This window comes from Aquarana catesbeiana, linkage group LG07, assembly GCF_042186555.1.
Source record: "Aquarana catesbeiana isolate 2022-GZ linkage group LG07, ASM4218655v1, whole genome shotgun sequence".
Classification (NCBI taxonomy): domain Eukaryota; kingdom Metazoa; phylum Chordata; class Amphibia; order Anura; family Ranidae; genus Aquarana; species Aquarana catesbeiana.
This window is the reverse complement of record NC_133330.1, coordinates 122,300,996-122,322,096: the sequence shown is the minus strand read 5'-3', so window position 1 is coordinate 122,322,096 and position 21,101 is coordinate 122,300,996. Positions and strand designations below refer to the sequence as shown.

Below are 21,101 nucleotides of genomic sequence, written 5' to 3'. Positions count from 1 at the left end.
AATGCCCTGTACACACGATCGGACATTGATCGGACATTCCGACAACAAAATCCATCGTTTTTTTACGACAGATGTTGGCTCAAACTTGTCTTGCATACACACGGTCGCACAAAGTTGTCGGAAAATCCGATCGTTCCGAACGCGGTGACGTAAAACATGTACGTCGGGACTATAAACGGGGTAATAGCCAATAGCTTTATTCTGAGCATACGTGGCACTTTGTCCGTCGGATTTGTCTACACACGTTTGGAATTTAAAGGATCGGATTTTGTTGTCGGAAAATTTTATAGCCTGCTCTCAAACTTTGTGTGTCGGAAATTCCGATGGAAAAAGTCAGATGGAGCCCACGCATGGTCAGAATTTCCGACAACAAGCTCCGATCGCACATATTCCGTCGGAAAGTCCGACCGTGTGTACAGGGCATAACAGAAGTGTAATAACAACTATGGGTTTACTGTATTCTGTACACCACCAGAAAAGTAGTAGCAACTGCACTAGGGGTGAACGGTATTGTGTACACAACCAGAAGTCTAATAGCAACTATGGGTGCACTGTATGTATTGCGTACTGTGTACACCACCAGAAAAGTAGTAGCAACTGCACTAGGGGTGCATGGTACTGTGTACCGTGCACCAACAGAAGTGTAATAACAACTATGGGTGTACTGTATTGTGTACACCCCCAGAAAAGTAGTAGCAACTGCACTAGGGGTGCACGGTACGGATTGAGGCGTGGAGTGATGTTACAATAAGAGAATCTTCAAATATGCCATCCCAAATATAGGATGGGAAATTCTGGGTGAGGGGCTGTAAGAACTGGTCAATTGTGGACTTTTGACAAGTGATAGAAATACGGTACCTTTTAAAACTCTCTCTTGAGGAAAGAAGCTTCGACCTAAGTAATAGTATTGTCCTCAAGTGCTTTGTTGGTTAACGGAGTGGCTTCTTTTGAAAAGGCATGCAATAGATTATATGATAGTTTTTGATATATGTTCATGTCAGGGAGTAATCTTTTCTATCTTGTATAATTATCTCACCCCCTTTGTCCGCAGGCTTGATGATAATATCCTTGTTGTTTGCAAGTTTGTCTAATGCCCCGTACACACGGTCAGATTTTCCGATGGAAAATGTCCGATCGGAGCGTGTTGTCGGAAATTCCGACCGTGTGTGGGCTCCATCGGACATTTTCCATCGGATTTTCCGACACACAAAGTTGGAGAGCAGGAGATAAAATTTTCCGATCGTGTGTTCACAAATCCGACGGACAAAGTGCCACGCATACTCAGAATAAATAAAGAGATGAAAGCTATTGGCCACTGCCCCGTTTATAGTCCCGACGTATGTGTTTTACGTCACCGCGTTTAGAACGATCGGATTTTCCGACAACTTTGTGCGACCGTGTGTATGCAAGACAAGTTTGAGCCAACATCCGTCGGAAAAAATCCTAGGATTTTGTTGTCGGAATGTCCGAACAAAGTCCGACCGTGTGTACGCCCTATAAAGCTTAGAGCCCTTTCACACTGAAAGTGCCCAGGCATCCGCTTTACTGTCGTTTTAGTGGCGCTATTCGGCCGCTAGTGGGGTGGTTTTAACCCCGGCTGGCGGCTGAAAAAGGGTTAAATCCACACGCAAAACTCAGCTGCAGCAGCGCTTTGCCGGCGGTTCGGCAGCGCTGTCCATTGATTTCAATGGGCAGGAGCGGTGGAGGAGCAGTGTATTCACTGCTCCTACACCGCTGCAAAGAAGCTGCTGGCAGGACTTTTGGTGATGCCCTGCCAGCGCAGCGCCCCAGTGTGAAAGCAGTCGGGCTTTCACACTGGGATTGCAGCTGAGGCTTTTTTCAGGTGCTTTACAGGCACTATTTTTAGCGCTAAAACGCCTGAAAAATGCCTCCAGTGTTAAAGGGGTCTTATTGTTCTAGATGTGGAATGTTGGCAGTTGTTAGCGATGCAGAGGGACTGGATTTACACATTCAGATGAGAGCTGTATAAACTACCTGATAGAAGGTTTGCACATATGGCCCTTTTTTATAGGTGGGATTAAAGACAGACTTTGGTCTAAGATGGGTGTGTTCTTTGGGAGGAGAGGTGGGGCAATGTTGGGTTAGCCAGTCAATGTCATTGCAATGACTTTCTGTATAGAGTTCTTGTAGGTGTGCTAAGGTAGGCAAGTCTGGGTCCTCATAGGATATAGATTCTACAGAAACAGATTTGGTGGAGCCATCCATAATAGACAGATTTTGAATGACTGTATATTATTGAACCTTTTTACAGTAAGGTCTCTAACAAATTTGTTTAGATCCTTGAATAGGACAAAAGGATTGGGCTTAGCTGTGGGTGCAAAGGTCAGACCCTTGCTAAGTAGAGAGATGTTGTGACTAGACAATTCATAGGTGGATAAGTTAAAGATCTTTATAGTTTTCAGATTTTCTCCTTTCTTCTGTCTACCTCTGCCCCCCTCCTTCCTCTCCTACGTGTTTAGTTGGAAAGGGGGTGTGTGGTAATAAGATCCTGGGGGTGGTCTGGGTGAGAGCCTGAGTATTTGGATGTGGATGGGATGGGCCCCTCTGTTTCAATGTGCATGTTGGCTGCAAGGATGGGGACAGAAACAGATGGAGAGCTGTCTGTCCGTGTATTGACTAAAATGGGGTCCGGGCTCCCTCAATGTGATGGTCTCAAAAAGTGGTTGAAGCTGGCTGTTCTGTAGAGTCTACAGAGAGCACTGAATAATCATTAGATGAGCTCCTAACAGGAGTAGTAGATTGTGTAAAGAGGATGAAACACCTGATGTACCATCTGCAGGATAATGGGCTGTAGCAGGGAGAGGTCTGGGTTTCCTTGTAAGATGTTTAGGTTTAGGGGTAAGGATTGGTGGGCAACTAGGAACAGATGAAGCCATAATGGAAGAAGGTTGGGAATTGGATGTGGTGGGATGTGGCTTTAGAGATATCTAAGCTCCCCTTGGTTTGGACCAATCATAAGTTCGTGAACATATAAAGTGAGGAACAAAGTTGAAAACACAGTTTAAAAACATTATTGCTGTTATCAACTGGGGTAGAAAATAACATAAGCCCCCCAGGAGTAATGCCGCGTACACATGAGCGGACTTTACGGCAAACTTTGCCCGGCGGACGGATTTCGTCGGACAATTCGATCGTGTGTGGGCTCCAGCGGACTTTGTTTGCTCAAAAGTTGGACGGACTTAGATTTGAAACATGTTTTAAATCAATCCGTCGAACTCGAGTCCGGTCGAAAAGTCCGCTCGTCTGTATGCTAGTTCAACGGACAAAAAGCCACGCTAGGGCAGCTATTGGCTACTGGCTATGAACTTCCTTATTTTAGTCCGGTCGTACGTCATCACGTACGAATTCGACAGACTTTGGTGGATTGTGTGTAGGCAAGTCCGTTCATTCAGAAAGTCCGTCGTAAAGTACGTTGAAAAGTCCGCCGGGCAAAGTCTGCCGTAAAGTCTGACCGTGTGTACGCAGCATAAGAGTATTTAGGGAATATATCCATAAAGTTCCTTGTTGGCATAGACGTTTGAAATGTTCTTCTCCGGGTAGGGTACTTGGAATTGTCTCTATCACCCACACTTTTAGACCGGCTGTGGATTGTTGATGTCTTTCCAAATAATGTTTGGGAACACTATGTATGTCACAGCCTTCTTCAATAAAACATCTGTGCTCACCAAAACGCTTGCGAAGAGTGCGATTGGTTCTACCTACATAAAATAAACCATATGGGCAAGTAAGGCAGTAAACTACATACCTGCTTGAACAGTTATGGAATTCCTTTATCATGTATGTCCTGCCTTTACCTGTGAAACATTTTTGGCCATGCTTTACAAACTGACAGGTCAGGCATCATTTTTTGCGGCACTGAAACATGCCCACCAAAGTGATCAAAGTAATATATGTGCTGTGGGTGGGTATTGTTTCATCTTACTAGGTGCGATTTTCTCTTCAATATTTTTGGCCTTGCGGTAAGATTGTATTGACACCCATGAATAGAACCGCTGGTCCATGTAGTTCCACGGGTGGGGCTCCCCTTTCACTATATATAGCTGTATACAGCAATACACTCTTAGGCCTGTAGAAGGAGCTGGAGGCTTCGATTGTGTAGCCTGCTATTTTTCCAATCTTCTCTCTCTCCCGGTGACATCACATCTGCCTGTGCGTTCCATGCTGGTCAGCTTGGGCTTCCTGACTCCACAAGGCGTCCATGACCAACTACACTATCTACAGCTGTCCAGATCCTTTGGCGGTTTCTGCGGGACGGAGATGAGTTGCTGACGCTGCACATTAACATGATGAGTGATCTTTTATTTCACATGTTGTGAGTGTTTTTAATCCTTTGTGAATAAATTGGCTAATTGTAATACTACACTTAGATGGCACTTCCCCCTTTTTCTCTTCTCATTTTTTTCAAATAGAGCTGACCAAACTCTGAGGATGGGGGCTGAGGGTGCACTTACCTAATACCTATTAATCATCATAGACTGTAGAACGTTATGGACTTTATGGTTACTTTGTATACCCTAGTGCCCTCTCAGTGTATTTATATGTCAGTTGGGTACTCACACTTTGTGCACCAAAACATGTTCACCCTTAAAACAAATTGTTTCCAAATTTTATACAACATTCCTGTAATAGCAATTTATAAACACCAACACCATTTAACATTAGTCAACACTAATGTGTCTAACTTAAGCTGGCCATACATTTATACAATTTTCTTGTTCAATTTCCTTTAGATTTATCTTCAGCTATGTAATGCAAGAGCCTACCTGATTGCATACAAATTGAAAGTGTTTAGGTTTGACCTCATAATACTGTATATGGTTTTGGTAAATATAAAGGAAAGTTGTACAATTGAATTGTATAATGTATGGCCAGACTAAAGCCTAGTACACACCAGTAGTTTTTTTTTTTAACGAATAAAAACTGACAGCTCAGGAGGAGCCGCTGTACTAACTATCTGACGTTAGTACAGCAATCTTCCCTGCTGTTTTGTTGTGTTCCCTTATATATTATGTTTTAGTTATCTGGAATAAAGGTGATAAAACTCAAGTAAAGTAAAGACAAGTGTCACCCTCCCACCACTATAAGCCTTGTTGCATTGCTAAATTACATGTTAATTACTGAGCAATAAATATTGGTTTCTGTGTTGCAACCCCTCCCTGTTTGGAAATTTTAAAACAAAGGCATTTCAAAGTATTCAAAGTATGCGGCACAGTGGTATAGTGAGTAGTACTCTCACCTAGCAGTAAAAAGGGTTGCTGGTTCGAATCCCAACCATGAAACTACCTGCCTGGAGTTTGCATGTTCTCCCTGTGCCTACGTGGGTTTCCTCCGGGTACTCTGGTTTCCTCCCACACTCCAAAGATATGGGTACCCTAAATAAATAATAATATAATAGATGAGCATCTTAATGAGATACAGTGTACAGGGATAAGGGAACATCTTACATTGAAAAGCCCCTACTGTCCCCTTGATAACATTGGTCATCTTCTATGTATCTCCTGAGAGGACCCAGCTAGAAAGTATTATTTTGTATGCCCTGACATGAAATAGACTGACCCTATGCATTTTTTTTTAGGTTGAAGCAAATTGGACCATGCTATATAAGGGTTTTTGCCTTCCTGTTGATCAACTGTGAATAAAGGGTTCTTTGTATGGAGGTTTTCAGTGTATTTTGTTTATTAATTTTATTTTGTTTTCCTATTGGCTAAACGCAATGGACTTGCATCTTTTTTCAACTTGACTATGTAATTATGGCCCTGTGTGGTTGAAACTTGGGCCCAATCACTTTTATGACCTCCTGAACACTGTTTGCATGCCACTGCAGCCAGGCTTTGTGTAAGCATTAAATTATCGTATCTCCAGTTTATAAAAGCTAACATGGATAGGTACATTTACTAAAAAATGTTTTTTGTGAGGTGATTCTGTTCATATACTGGTTAATGTTAGCTCTTCAAGCAGTACACTGCCTTACATTGGTTGCTTTTCTAAAGTTATTAAGGCCACATTAACACTTGGGGCATTTGCGATTACCTGCGGAACACTCAGTGGGGATCCATGTGAATAGGTGTGCTCAGGAAGAACCATTGAAAACAATGGAGGCTTAGCAGCTAAGGGTCCTGACAGTGCTTACAGCTATTACCAGACTGTCTGAATCTAGGGCACGCGCAGGTAATCTGTGTCTAAGCCATTACTTGCAAACAGCCACTAGCAAGCGCTGTCAGACTACCATCATTTCAAATAGAGCTTCTCATCTGCACCTATTTGCATGAACCCCTGATGAGTTTCTCATGGGTAATTGCAAATGGCCCCATTCACAAGTGTGAATGGGGCCAAAGGTGACTCTCCAGAGCAGCCAGACTTTTTTTTATTGCTTCTGAGTCTGAGGTAACTTAATAAGGTGGCGTTCTCTTCTGTTAACTCTTGAAAAGAATGCACATAAGTTGTTGAGACAATCACAGACTCATTCACAAGCAGGATGTAGGGTGCAGTTTCAGTGAGAGTATTAGAATCATATTGTGCAGATATGATATTTTATATGATATTTTAATACAGCTGGAGGATTTGCCATTAAATCAGTCTTTCTCAACCTTTAACTTGGAGGAACCCTTGAAATAACTTTCTAGTATCAAGGAACCCCTGCTAATAATTATTGTATTTACAGCTCACTGTACACTAGTGTGATGGTCATTGGGAATAATTCCCTTTACATTTGTGGTCATTGGGAAGAATTCTCCCTTACAGAGAGATAAAACAATCACTGATGTCAGTGGTTACTTATCTGAGAAGCAGAAATTGTTCCTCTCAGATTGCTCAAGGAACCTCTAGCAACCACCTGGATGAGTAAGGCTACATTAAATCATTTACATAATTAAAGTGATTGTAAGCAATCACCTTGTAAAACAACCCATTCCGTTTAAAATAGAAATGAAAGGCAAAGCATTTTTGTATTGATATAAAAAAAATTACAAATACCTTTTTTTCGTTTTTATAAATGATTACATTTCCGCTGTTCTCAGCTGCATAAGAGCTGGAGGAGGAGAAGCAGCAACACGCTGAGCTTACCACTGTGAAGTGGGGGTGTGTCAGGACAAGTCTGATCATTGGTGTAGAGTACACTGAGTTCCCAGCATAGCTAGAGAACTGACCATGTTGTGCTCTTCTGCTTAGTGTGGTCAGTTTTTAATAGAAAGCAGGGGGACTAGCAGAGACACCAGGGATTTCACACAAAGGAAGCAATCCATAGAGAACAGGATACTTTCTCATACAAGTACATGGTACAGCAGGTACATAAAGAGAGTAAAATAATTATTTGATTCCCTGCAGATTTTGTACATTTGCCCACTTACAAAGAAATGAAGGGTCTATAATTTTTATCAAAGGTGTATTTTAAATTATCGAGACAGAATATCAACCAAAAATCCAGTTGCAGTTCAGTGAGTAAAATAAGTATTTGATCCCCACATAACTTAGTACTTGGTGGAGAAACTCTTGTTGGCAAGCACAGAGGTAAGACGTTTCTTGTAGTTTGTAATCAGGTTTGCACACATCTCAGGAGGGATTTTCGCCCACTCTTCTTTACAGATCTTTTCGAAATCCTTAAGGTTTCTGGGCGACTGTCTCCTGGAAACTCAAAGTTTCAGCTCCCTCTGTAAATTTTCTTTAGGATTAAGGTTTGGAGACTGGCTAGGCCACTCCATGACCTTAATGTGCTTCTTCTTGAGCCACTCCTTTGTTGCCTTGGCGGTATGTTTTGGGTCATTGTCATGCTGGAAGACCCATCCACGACCCATCTTCAGTGTTCTGGCTGAGGGAAGAAGATTCTCATCCTAGATTTTATAATACATGGCCCCAGTCTATTGGCCCCTCAATGCGGCAAAGTCGACCTGTACCTTTAGCAGAGAAACAGCCCCAAAGTATATTCAGTATATTTCTTCCTCCAAACATGGCGAGTTGAGTTAATGCCAAAGAGCTCAATTTTAGTCTCATCTGACGACAGCACTTTCTTCCAATCTTTCTCTCAATCATTTAGCTGTTCATTGGCATGACTGTACACATGCCTTCTTGGGGGGGGGGGCAACTCGCAGTGTTTGGAGGAAGTAAAATGCTGACTTTGACGCCAAAACCACCACCCCTACAGTCAAGCACGGAGGTGGAAACATTATGCTTTGGGGCTGTTTCTCTGCTAAAGGTACAGACCAACTTTGCTGCATTGAGAGGCCAATGCACGGGGCCATGTATATAATCTTGGATGAGAACCTTATTCCCTCAGCTAGAACACTGAAGATGGGCCATAGATGGGTATTTCAGCGTGACAATGACCCAAAACACACCACCAAGGCAACAAAGGAGTAGCTAAAGAAGAAGCACATTAAGGTCATGGAGTGGACTAGCAGTCTCCAGACCCTAATCCTCTAGAAAATGTATGGAGGGAGCTGAAACTTCGAGTTGCCAGGAGACAGCCAAGAAACCTTAAAGAGGAACTGCAGTCTGCTCAAATAATTTGTAATTAAAAACATCTTTGCCATTCTGAAGCTTCCCTCCAACCACTTTGCATATTATTTTATATATACTGTGATTCTGTACTTGCTAAATATGCTGCAGAAATTTCCCTCCACTGAGTCTGGCTGCAACCATTTTAACTGTGGCAGCTGAAGCTGCTACCTGTTCACTTACTGGATTTACACAGATACACAGAGGCAAACCTCCAGCTCTACAGCCCTGCAGCTCCCATTGGCCCTCTTATGACTTACCCCCCCCCCTTTCCTGGCAAACTCTCACTAGAGTGAGAACTGTGCATGATGTCATAGGCCTAGGCTTTTTACCAGACAAGAAACAGGAAGTGGGCTGTATAAGGTATATACAGGCAGAAAAAAAATGTTTTACTATCCAAAGATAAAACAACAAGGGCAGAAGATTTTTAAAGATTTCCATCTATTAAAGATGGAAAGTTGAAAAAATGACTGAAGGTCCACTTTAAGGATTTACAGAAGATCTGTAAAGAAGAGTGAACCAAAATCCCTTCTGAGATGTGTACAAACCTGGTCATTAACTGCAACAAACATCTTACCTCTGTGCTTGCCAACAAGGGTTTCTTCGCCAAGTACTAAGTCATGTTTTGAATGGGGATCAAATACTTATTTTACTCACTGAACTGCAACTCAATTTATAACATTTGTATCATGTGTTTTTTTCTGGATTTTTGGTTGATATTCTGTCTCTATCATTTAAAATACACCTATGATAAAATATATAGACCTTGCATATCTTTGTAAGTGGGCAAACCTACAAAATCTGAAGGGGATAAAATAATTCTTTTCCCCATTGTATCAGGAAAATTAAGTGTTGGGGTAACAAACACTTTAAGTAAAGATACAGTCATACCATGATGTGTTATTGATGCAGATTAGACATGTACACACTGAAATATTTTGTTTCGGAATTTCGTTTTACATTTATTTAGTTACTCTCGAAATTCGTTTTTATTTATGTAGTTTTTCGTTAAAAATTGCATTAGTCCGAAAATCCAAATTAAGGTCGAATCTGTCATTGAAGGCTTATGTTGTCTGTCGAATGTTCAAAGAAGATTCGAAGGAGCAGCTAAACTGTACGACACCGTATAGTTTACCTGCTCCGCCGAATCTTCTTAGAACTTTCAACAGACACCATAAGCCAAAGTACGTGTGTACTTAGTTCTAGCTATTTTACTGCTCCTCCTCTTTGGTTACAATCAGCCAATAACATTCATCATCATCATTATTTTTATTTATCTTTTCTCCCCTACGTCGAATCTTTTCTCCCCTACGTCAAATCTTTTCTCCCCTACGTCAAATCTTTTCTCCCCTACGTCAAAATCTTTTCTCCTCTACGTCAAATCTTTTCTCTCTATGTAGAATAATCTTGGACTAATAGAGTTAAGGTTGGGCACATTCGACCACAGGTTTGATGGGCACAGATTGTTATTGTCATCATCATGTCAAATCTCCTATCTATATCCAACTGTTGTAGCAACGAAAACGAAAATAAAGCATTTGTTTATGTCGGATCTTTCGTTTTTCGAATTCTGCACTTTCGTTATCGTTTGTTAAAACGATAACGAAAATACCTGAAATTCGGACGAAAATGCATTCAGACGAAAACGAATGCACATCTCTAATGCAGATTCAGAAGGATATTCAATAATGATCCTGGTTAAAAAAATAGAGAAATAATAATATAATAATCACTATTTTGTTTGCAGGTAATCACCTTGGAAGGCTGGGTGGAAATCATGTATTATGTCATGGATGCTCACTCCTTCTATAATTTTATTTACTTCATCCTCCTCATCATAGTAAGTATCACATTTATTACGGCAAGTAACGTGTACCGGTAGCTTTGTTTTTTATATTTTAATATTTTATTATAACACAGTGGAGTATATCTATAAATGATTTGATGGCAATTTTGACAGACATTTGCCCAAACATCTAGGCTAAAAATCCACCCTATGTATTAAACCAAACTAGTGTAAATTTGTCCAGGATTAAAAGTGGAATTAAAATTACAGACATTTTTTTTTACCCTATTAACATTCACCCTGTGTAAGAAAATGGATGTGTATAATAAAATGTTAATGCCTAACTGCAAATTTTATTTACATTTAAATAGTTTGTTTGGGCCAAGCTGGTCCAAATTAACTATTTTCTTCATTAAGGCATGCACCCATTGTCAGCACAGCATAAACTGTATGTGGTATCAACTACATACAGTATACAGTGCTGCAACCCGGTAGTGGTATTCTGAACAATATCAAGTCAGGCTGAGCGCTGTTAAGCCATTCTCAAGAAGTTTTGTATTTTACAAATGAATGCGAGGCTTCCTCTAGCTAAGGTCAAGAGGTGAGTGGATACTGTCACGATCTCCACCTCCAGCCAATCAGAAGAAGTAGTAGGAACCAATCAGTTTTTCTTTTTTCCATTATTTTGATTCATTTAAAAAATAAAAAAGTACAAATTGAGTGCAAAAAAAATAGCAAAAATAAAGAGCCCAAAGGGCGTACAAAAGTATAAGTCCAAAATTAAGCATGAAATAGGAACATCATACACTAAACATCAGAATTCAGACAGAGAAAACAACAAGTTTCAAATTTCAGATTTCAAACATCAAACAGTAGGTCGGACAAGAATGGTGCAAAGAAAGTGGATGATATGTGACGCAGACTGGTTAGTTAATAGGCTTTCATAAATATGGTTTGTTCATACCATCTCAACAGCTTCTGATAGGTTAGGTGCCAAGTTTGACTTCCAACATCTGGTAATAAGCAATCTAGCTGGTAATAGGATGTGGGTCACTATGATACGACAGTTTAAAGAGAATCTATATATACCCAGATTTAAGATTGCCAAGCCTGGGTACATAATGTAAAAACGCCTGTGATAGTAGAAATAGTAATTTTATTCCAGAAGTTGGTAAGATGTTTAGAGGACCAAAAAAAAATGCATAAGGTGACCTAAAGAGTCACACACTCTCTAACATTGGGGGAGTGAGATTCCAAAAAATTTAAGATTCCATAAGTTGTAAGATACTAGCATAGGGCAATTTTATGGGTCAGTTCCCAGTGGTTAACACAGTTGGAGGCCTTATATATGGCTTTAAATGCATGTTGCCACTGGGATACTGTATAAGACCTGCCCGAATCAGTTTCCCATTTCAAGTAAGGAGATGTTTTAGAAAAACTAAGTTTATCCTGAAGTAAGGTGTAAAAGATGGAAATGCCCCTTAGGGGTGTAGTGTAAAATTGCCAACTCTTAATAGGAAGGGAAATATGGGAAGTATTTACAGAGTGTAGTAAATGGGAAATTTGAAGGTATTTGTAGTATCTGTTTGAGGTAGTTTAAATTCTCTAGCTAGCTCTTCAAACAATTTAAACTGGTGGTTGCTGTGAAAGTTAGTTACCATAGTAACTCCCTTACTATTCCAGTCCTTTATGCCCCGTACACACGGTCGGATTTTCTGACGGAAAATGTGCGATCGGAGCATGTTGTCAGACATTCCGACCGTTTGTGGGCTCCATCAGACATTTTCCATCGGATTTTCCGACACACAAAGTTTGAGAGCAGGCTATAAAATTTTCCAACAACAAAATCTGATCGGGTCAATTCCGACCGTGTGTGGCCAGTTGAGACGCACAAAGCGCCACGCATGTTCAGAAGAAATTCCGAGACGGAACAGCTTGGTCTGGTAAAATGAGCGTTCGGAATGGATACAGCACTTTCGTCACGCTGCAATGTTTTAAATAGTTTAACACAGCGCAGTCTGTTCATCTTTATAATGTGAGAAGAATAAAGTAGTTTTGCTGCTCATATTCACACAGACTTCTCACAAACTTCTTTCTTTATTCTTTATCGGGATTCCCTCAATATATTTTGATTTGTCACATCTGACCAATTTTTTTTTGGTTGTTTTTAGTTTTTTAAACATTTTTTTCAAGGCTGTTTAATTTTTTGGGGGGGGTTTGTATTTTTTTCAAGGCTGTTTTTTTTTTATTTTTTTTGGTTTTTACTCCAGAATATTTTTGTGTGTTTTGTGTGTCAAGTTACCACAACACCATTGATATCTTGTATTATTGAATCTCAATGAGATTGTTTGGTGTTGGTGTCCCTCGTTAATTTCACATTGTATTTTGAAATGTACCTGCCTCCTCACCAACAAACTGTTTTTTTTTAAGGAAAACACACATAGGCGAGTATAATTGAAACAAAAATTCCTTTATTAAGGGATCACAACCAAACAAAGAGGGAGGCAACGCTAGAGAAACAGCAGAAATTGGTGAAGCCTTTGGCCCCCAGGGCACACATCAATTTTTTTACAGCAAAATTGGTGGCCTGAGGAGTCCTTATCTAAGGGAGTACAGTCTGGTCCATAAGTCCCAGAGATCATGAAAGCAGCAGATGACATCTGTGTCCCCAGGCTGTGGTGATACAAGAGACTGCATCTTTTGTCAGACCAGACTGAACCCAGGGTCATCACTCTCTGGTCTTCCTTCCACACTTCCTTCCACGTTGTGGCTGTGGTGGTGGAGTTGTGGCAGCAGGAGGAGGAGGAGGATGTTCCAACTCACTCAGGTGGGTATTGGGTGTGATTTCGCCACTCACCCCCTTAGTTAGGACTTTATACAGAAGATCCTCACACAGCTTGCATTGACCCTCCTGCATGGCCTGCAGTTTGGTGGCAGCCATGCAGGCAAAGGTCTCTTCAGGAGTGGGGGTGGCTCTGAGGGACGCAGAAGCCTCCTGAATGAGCCTGAGTGCTGAATCCTGAACGTGACTCCCCTTCCTGGGTCTTTTGTATGGAAGGCGGAGGGGAGGAACCTGCGATTCGGTCAGGCTATGACTGGGCCCAGGCTTCTCCTCGCTGCCACTTAGCCCGCCTCCTCCTGGCTGCTACTTACCCCCGCCTCCTCCTGGCTGCCACATTCCACAGCCTCCTCCTGTGTGGCACATTCCACAGCCTCCTCCTGGCTGAGGTCTTCCTATGTATGAAAAAGGGACATCGTTTTAGTTTTTTATTCATCAATCACACACAATTTTCAGCTCATGATTGTTGCAAATTGAATGTTAACAAATATAACAGACTATCATTCTGAGCCCAGCATTTTTCATTCTTGTCCCAATTATTTTTGGCCACTATTGTCTATTGATATGTAAAACACTTTCTTAAATCAGCAATTAGTGATCAATAATAACATCTAGTAAACATCATTTATTTATTGTCCAGAAATCTGTAGAACAATGCTATACCTGACTCCATCTGGGCTCCTCCACTTCTTCCTAGCTAGAAGTCCCAGGATGAACATCGGAAGCCTCAGCTGGGGTGGAAGGAAGAGTGGAAGGAAGGGTTGAGAGGGATTCCCTGACTCCAGTCTGGTCTGACAGAAACCGCAGTCTCTCATAGTACCACAGTCTGTGAACATAAATGTCATCTGCTCCAGCTCCGGATCTCTGGGAATCCGTGACCTTCTTGCGCTCTCTAAGATAAGTGCTCCTCAGGCCACCAATTTTGGTTTTTAAATAGGGGATGGTTGCTGTGGGGACCACCGGCTTCACCAACTCTAGGAGTTTCTCCAGCGCTGTCTGCCTCTTTTGTTTATTATTGTAATGTGGATGTTTCACCTGCCACAGACAGGGCAGCTCCCTGTACTTGTCTATGAACAGGGGGAGGAAGTTGTGGTCATTGAAGCCATCCATTTTATCTGCAAGACACAACACGAGACAAACCCTAATGTCAGGCAAAACTCTCCTAATCTTCGTTATCACGATCGGCGCCTCTGATACTCCTTCCTCCGCTCACAGATCGCACGTACTACGCAAGCGTGTTACACTTTATACACACTGCGCATGCGTGTAACTCCGTCCGCCCCTGACATTCTTTCTAGTCTATTCCCCAGCCCTTTTTGTTCGGCGCAGTGGGGGGAGAGCACACGGCGGAGACACAGCAGGTGCGTGCTAATTATAGCAACGAGGAGGAGGGGGAGGAAAGCCCGGAGCCTAAAACGTTTGGATCCAGAAGGAGACGATTTAAGGCATCAAATATGTCCTTTGGGGAAATGTTGGACATGGTGGACATCCTGAAGAAGGCCGACTATGACGGGAAGTATGGACCTTACCCCAACCCCAATGTCAGAAAGGCCAAGATCATGGCGAAAGTGGTCAAAAGTCTGCCCCGGAATTTCGGGGTACGACGATCGAAAGATCAGCTCAGGAAACGGTGATCAGACCTCAAATTAAGAGAGCACGAGCAGTACAGAAAGATCCGGAGAGTGCTGCAAAAAAGTAAGTAGTTGTGCTGTGTTCCGATTCTTTTTATGTTTCTTACGTTCGTGCTGCTCCATGTGCTTTTCTTAACTGTTATCCATTTCTAAATGTGAACTTTCAATGTTCATGGGCACATTATTCATTCGTATCAAACATTTTTCGTGCGGCCTAGAAAACACCATTGTTTTGGTCATATGCATTTGCCCACATTTTTTATGGCCTACTTGTCTGAAACTAATTTGGTTGTGTAGATGTGTTTGTTACTAGAATGAAATGCAAACTAGATTCTGTGTAAGGAGAGGACACTCAGCAGCTGGTTACACATCTGGACGCTGGAGCACTAGTGTGGGACACAAGAACACCCTTTTTATTAGGGGTACCACACAGGTGCTCCAGTGTATACTATAGGGGTGTCTCCATCTGTGAAGCTTGTACAAAACAGGTAAAGTATTGAAGCTTGACAAAGGACACTAAAAATTCTACATCTTGGAATTCTGCCAAAACAAACAATTGTACCCCACTTCCAAGCAATGTTTCATATTTATAGTTCTGCCATCAAATATCTGTGTGCTAAGTATACCATTTTTTTTTTTTTACATAGGGGAGAAAAGACTCGGAGGACACCCCTCATCCGAGGAGACCAGAGACCCCCCACCTCTGGAAGAAGGGGAAATCCACCCAAGACAAACAGAGCAGGAGGAGGAAGACGTGGTGGAAATTGGCACCACAACTGGTAAGTGTCTGCGACCACAGGCTCAGGTAAGAGATGGATGCCGGCATATTTATAATACATGTTTTTTTTTGGTTTCTATCTTTTTAGGTGATCATGATGTTGTGGATCCAGATCCTTTCACCTCGAAAAGTGCACAGATCCTGATCGGGGAGATCATGGGGTATAATAGGGACTTGGAAAACATCAAGAAAAACATCAATGATGTTCTTCAAAAAAATAAGAACATCATTGATGTTTTGGGGAGAGTTTAAAACCCTTCCAAATCCCTTTGTTTTTTGGTGTGCCACAATTTTTTAACATTTTTTGTCAATTTGTAGAAAAGCCAAATTTTGAAGAGGCACACAGTGTGTCAACATGTGCTATCTGCCATCACGGGAGATCAATGGACTCATTTTGGGGGTGCAACCTCTTCCTCAATAATAAAGTAACTGAGAGGAAGGGGTTGCACCCCCAAAACACGTCCCTTGATCCCCCGTGATGACAGGTAGCACATGTTGACATTCGGCTATTTGTGTGCATCTTCAAAATTTGGCTTTTCCGGGGGTGACTTCACCCCATCTGAACGCAATATCAAACACAGTTTCTAAATACTCATGTCTGATATTGCCTTCAAGTTCTACCAAATGTGAACTTTGTAATTTTAAGATTTGTGTCTTTCTTGTTGGTTTTAAACATGCCTGTTTTATCTTAAATGGACATTTATACTTTTTCTAATGTGACCCCAAAAATTGTTACACAACAAACATGTTGGTTTTTTTTAAAAACCTTTTCTAAATGCACATGTGATTGTGCTGTTATTAAAAAGATTGTTAATCAAGAACGTGTGAATTATTGTCTCAACGCTACAACACTTTTGTGGTGCTCTAATAGCGGTTTTCTGTGACAATGGGTGTTATTTCCTAAGGGCAAATCCACTTTGCACTGCAAGTGCAGTTTCAAGTGCACTTGTAGTGCAAAGTGTCTTTGCCTTTAGTAAATAACACCCAACAATGCTTTGTAATGTTACACAATCACGCCATTTTCAGGACTCACCACATTTCTGTCAGGGTCAGCTAAAACAAACACAAGCAGTAAATGTCACCAAAGATTTGCTTATTTTTTTATTTGAAAAAGGTTTTACACATTGTCTGGCATATTGATGGCCCCCCTACCCGCAAAGAATTCAAGGTTTCTTAGCCGGACATCACGGGCACTCGGGGGGGCAAGCCAGGATGGCCACTTTCAAGCGCCGTCAGGGTTGTTTCATTTTGAATTCCGGCCTCAGGCCCAACTGAGCCAGCATAGTTGGCAGAATGTTGCCGTAAAAAGTTGTGTAGAACACAGCACGCCAGGATAATGTGATTCAGTTTGTACTTTGCCATATGTATGGGTGTAAGAAATAGGCGGAACCGGCTGGCCATGATTCCAAACGTGTTCTCCACCACTCTTCTGGCTCTGGCCAGCCGGTAATTAAAAACCCTCTGGTCCGGGGTGAGGGTCCTCATCGAGAATGGCCGCATAAGATGGTCCCCCAGCGCAAAAGCTTCATCCGAAGAAGAATGGGAGTCCTTCCACATTGTCTTCTGGAGGTGGCAAGTCCAAGCTGCCATTCTGGAGATGCCTGTCTACAGGCATCCGTCTGGGCGATGACTCCACCATCGGACATCCGGCCATTCTTCTCCACGTCCACATACAGAAATTCATAAGAAGCCAACACCACCGCCAACATCACAATTTTATTGAACCCCTTATAATTATAATAGTATGACCCCGAGTTGAGTGGTGGGATGATGTGGACGTGTTTCCCATCAATTGCCCCTCCGCAGTTAGGAAAGTACCACCACTGGGCAAAGTGGGAGGCCACAGTCTGCCATTCCTGTGGCGTGGAAGGAAACTGTGGAGTAAAAAAAAAATTAGTCTTTTTTGCACATAAACATGGAAAGCAGATTAGACACAAACATTCTTGGCCAACATCAAGATACCATTTATTTATGGGAATTTTTAAAGACCAAAGTAGAAGGTACACCTATCAGATCCCCCCCCCCCATGGGCCATTTCTAACATTATGGGGGGGGGACTCTTGGACAGGTAACCCTCTCCACTTCATTGAGCGATGAATGCCTATATAATGTGTATTACTTTGAACAGACCCTCCTTAGTTACACTATTGACAGCCCACTGGACAGGTAAGAAGTGTCATAATACAAAGATATAAATACACATTGTACACATTTTAGCACATTTGGACATTCTGCTATTACCTATCAAGATAATAATAGGATACCCAAACTTTAGACAGTACCATTTGAAAGTATACAAGCAGGCCGTTGCACTACATGCTTTGGGGAATTCATCCATAAATCTGAGCACAGAAGAGATGGGTATAGTGTGTATGGGTTTGGCAAAGTCAGCAGATAGATGATTGAGGATAGATAGAGAATTGGTATCAGCTGACTTAGCAGTTGGGCACTCTGGCACTCTGCCTGAATTTGAAACACCAATCACATTTCAAAACATTTTAGGGGGTGTTTGGGGTAAAGCACTACTATGGAGCTGATAAAATACATTGTTAAGTGACTACATGAGGTGGATATAGGGCCAGGAGAGCATGCTGGGGAGGTAAGTGAAGGCAAATATGTATGAAGGACAACAAAAATAATTACCTAAAAATCCAGCATGCATGAGGACAAAAGGAACATTCACAGCATATTACAATCATGGTAATTAGGGAATGAGGAAAGAAATACAATATATTAGCAAACATTATATACAATAAAATGTGATATTAAAGGATAAAAATCTTACCGTAATATACTCCTTCTGCAGGACCTGTATGATGGAAAAACAGGTCTCTGGGATAATGATTCCCAGAGCCTGGGGGGAGATGCCTGTCGAGAACTTCAAGTCCTGCAGGCTTCTCCCCGTCGCCAAGTACCGCAGGGTGGCGACCAGCCTGTGCTCCGGAGTGATGGCTTGCCTCATGCAGGTATCCTGCCTGCTGATATAGGGGGTCAGAAAAGCCAACAAACGGTGAAATACGGGGTCCGTCATCCTGAGAAAGTTCCTGAAATCATCAGGATTATTCTCACGGATCTCACGGAGCAAAGGCATATGACAAAACTGGTCACGCTGAAGCAACCAATTCTTGGTCCATGAACTCCTCCCCACCCTGTTCATGGACTGGACTTGTGTCAAGGTCAGGATCCCAACACCAAGCCCCCGCACAGCACGAACTTTACGAGGAGTACCTATACGCAACATGGCTAGAAAACGGTCGGCTGCTCAGAACGAAGTAACAGAACGCACTGAAGTACAGCAAGGCCTGTGAAGAGCGACCTGAAAAACAGTAACGAATGAACAAGAACACAATGACAAAGTCACGCGTAGCTTGCTTGCACGCACTGAAGGGCAGATACAAACCCACAAGCACAAACTGAACAGCAGAAAATGATCTGAAAACCACGAGTCTGAAAAAGCGTGAATCGTCTCTCCCCAAACTTTTACACGAGATTAGCAAAAGGAGCCGCGCTTGGTTCTGAAATGGCCTTTTCTAGTTTCGTTGTACGTGGTGTACGTCACCACGTTCTTAGCGAGCGGAAATTCCGACAACTTTGTGCGACCTTGTGTATGCAAAACAAGTTTGAGCCAACATCCGTCGGAAAAAATCCATGGATTTTGTTGTCAGAATGTCCAATCACTGTCCGATCGTGTGTACGGGGCATTAGAGTAATGTCCGTAATAAGGTATTCCAAGAGAGATATACAGTAGGTAATGGGATATCTACTTTATTGTGAGAAGTATGGGAGATGGAGCATAATTTCCTCCAAGCCATTATAGATGCTTGCATGGTAGGTGAAAATTGTTTCAAAGAGAAATGCTTCAAAACATCAATCAAAGGTAGAGCAAAGTATGTGTAGGGCTGAAATCTAACTCAATATCTCTCAATGAAACCAATACTTTAGCTAGGCTAGGAGTGAAGCTTGGAAGTAATCGTGCAGGTCTGTCATTCCCATACCTCCTGCAGTTCTATCTTTAAAGGGGAGCTCCAGTCTAGAAAAAAGAATAAAATACAAATACTGTAGCTGCTGACTTTTAATATAAGGACACTTACCTGTCCAGGGATCCTGCGATGTTCGTTCATCAGCTTCAGGTGCAGGCATTGGTATTGTAAGTAAGGGAAACCGGCAGTGAAGCTCCAGGCTTCACAGGCGGTTTCCTACGGCGCATGCGCAAATCACAATGCACTTTATAAATGGTCTCGTCGTCTTCTGGGACCTGTGTGTGTCCAAGAAGGCAGCGGGGGGAAGGAGGAGGGGCCACAAATTTCATAAATTGCCAATCGGCGATCTTACCTGGAAGTGGGTACCTGTCAAAACCAGGTACCAACTCCCCCTTTCCCCCCATAAAGTGCAAATGTGGCAGGGGAGGGTGCGAACATGCGGAGCTTCCCCTTTTGGGTGAAGCTCTGCTTTAAGGAGTAAAGGATGAGAACACCTAGGTTTGCTAGTTTTCCAAATGAACCATTTAAGTACATGAAACATTTGTGGTAAATTAAGCATTTTTAACCAGTTGTCGACCGCCTAACGCAGATATACTGCGGCAGAATGGCACGGGCAGGCAAAATCACGTACCTGGTACGTGATTGCCTTCCCGCAAGCGGGGGGTCCCGGTGCCCGAGGCGGTCGGCTTTGGTCTGGCAGCGATCAGAGATGAGGGGGAGGCCATCCATTCGTGGGCCCCCCTCGCGATCGCTCCCAGCCAATGGGAATCGTCCCCTGCCTCTGTGTAGTACACAGAGGCAGAGGATGTAATGTCATCTCTCCTCGGCTCGGCAGTTTTTGTTCCGGCGCCGAGGAGAGAAGACATCTGAGTGAATTGCACAACACTACACCTCACAGTAGAACATGCCAGGCATACTTTACACCCCCGATCCCCCCCGATCGCCCCCCGATCACCCCCCAATCACCCCCACCCCCCTCCCCGTCACACTGACACCAAGCAGTTTTTTTTTTTCTGATTACTGCATGGTGTCAGTTTGTGACAGTTAGTGTGTTAGGGCAGTGACTGTTAGCCCCCTTTAGGTCTAGGGTACCCCCCTAACCCCCCCTAATAAAGTTTTAACCCCTTGATCACCCCCCGTCACCAGTGTCGCTAAGCGATCATTTTTCTGATTGCTGTATTAGTGTCGCTGGTGACGCTAGTTAGGGAGGTAAATATTTAGGTTCGCCGTCAGCATTTTATAGCGGCAGGGACCCCCATATACTACCTAATAAATGTTTTAACCCCTTGATTGCCCCCTAGTTAACCCTTTCACCACTGATCACCGTATAACTGTTACGGGTGACGCTGGTTAGTTTGTTTATTTTTTATAGTGTCAGGGCACCCGCCGTTTATTACCGAATAAAGGTTTAGCCCCTGATCGTCCGGCAGCAGTATGCGTTGCCCCAGGCAGCGTCAGATTAGCGCCAGTACCACTAACACCCACGCACGCAGCATACGCCTCCCTTAGTGGTATAGTATCTGAACGGATCAATATCTGATCCGATCAGATCTATACTAGCGTCCCCAGCAGTTTA

The 21,101-nt window shown here is 42.6% G+C and overlaps 1 protein-coding gene across 2 annotated transcripts in view; it reads left to right on the top strand.

Annotated features, from left to right (window-relative positions):
- Nucleotides 1-21,101, top strand: part of CACNA1I (calcium voltage-gated channel subunit alpha1 I) — a 3,871,666-nt gene that overhangs the window by 982,195 nt on the left and 2,868,370 nt on the right. For both annotated transcript variants that reach the window (XM_073592660.1, XM_073592661.1), the window contains one exon: nucleotides 10,259-10,351. In XM_073592660.1, the coding sequence (XP_073448761.1) occupies nucleotides 10,259-10,351 (93 nt within the window). The remainder of the gene's footprint in view (nucleotides 1-10,258; nucleotides 10,352-21,101) is intronic.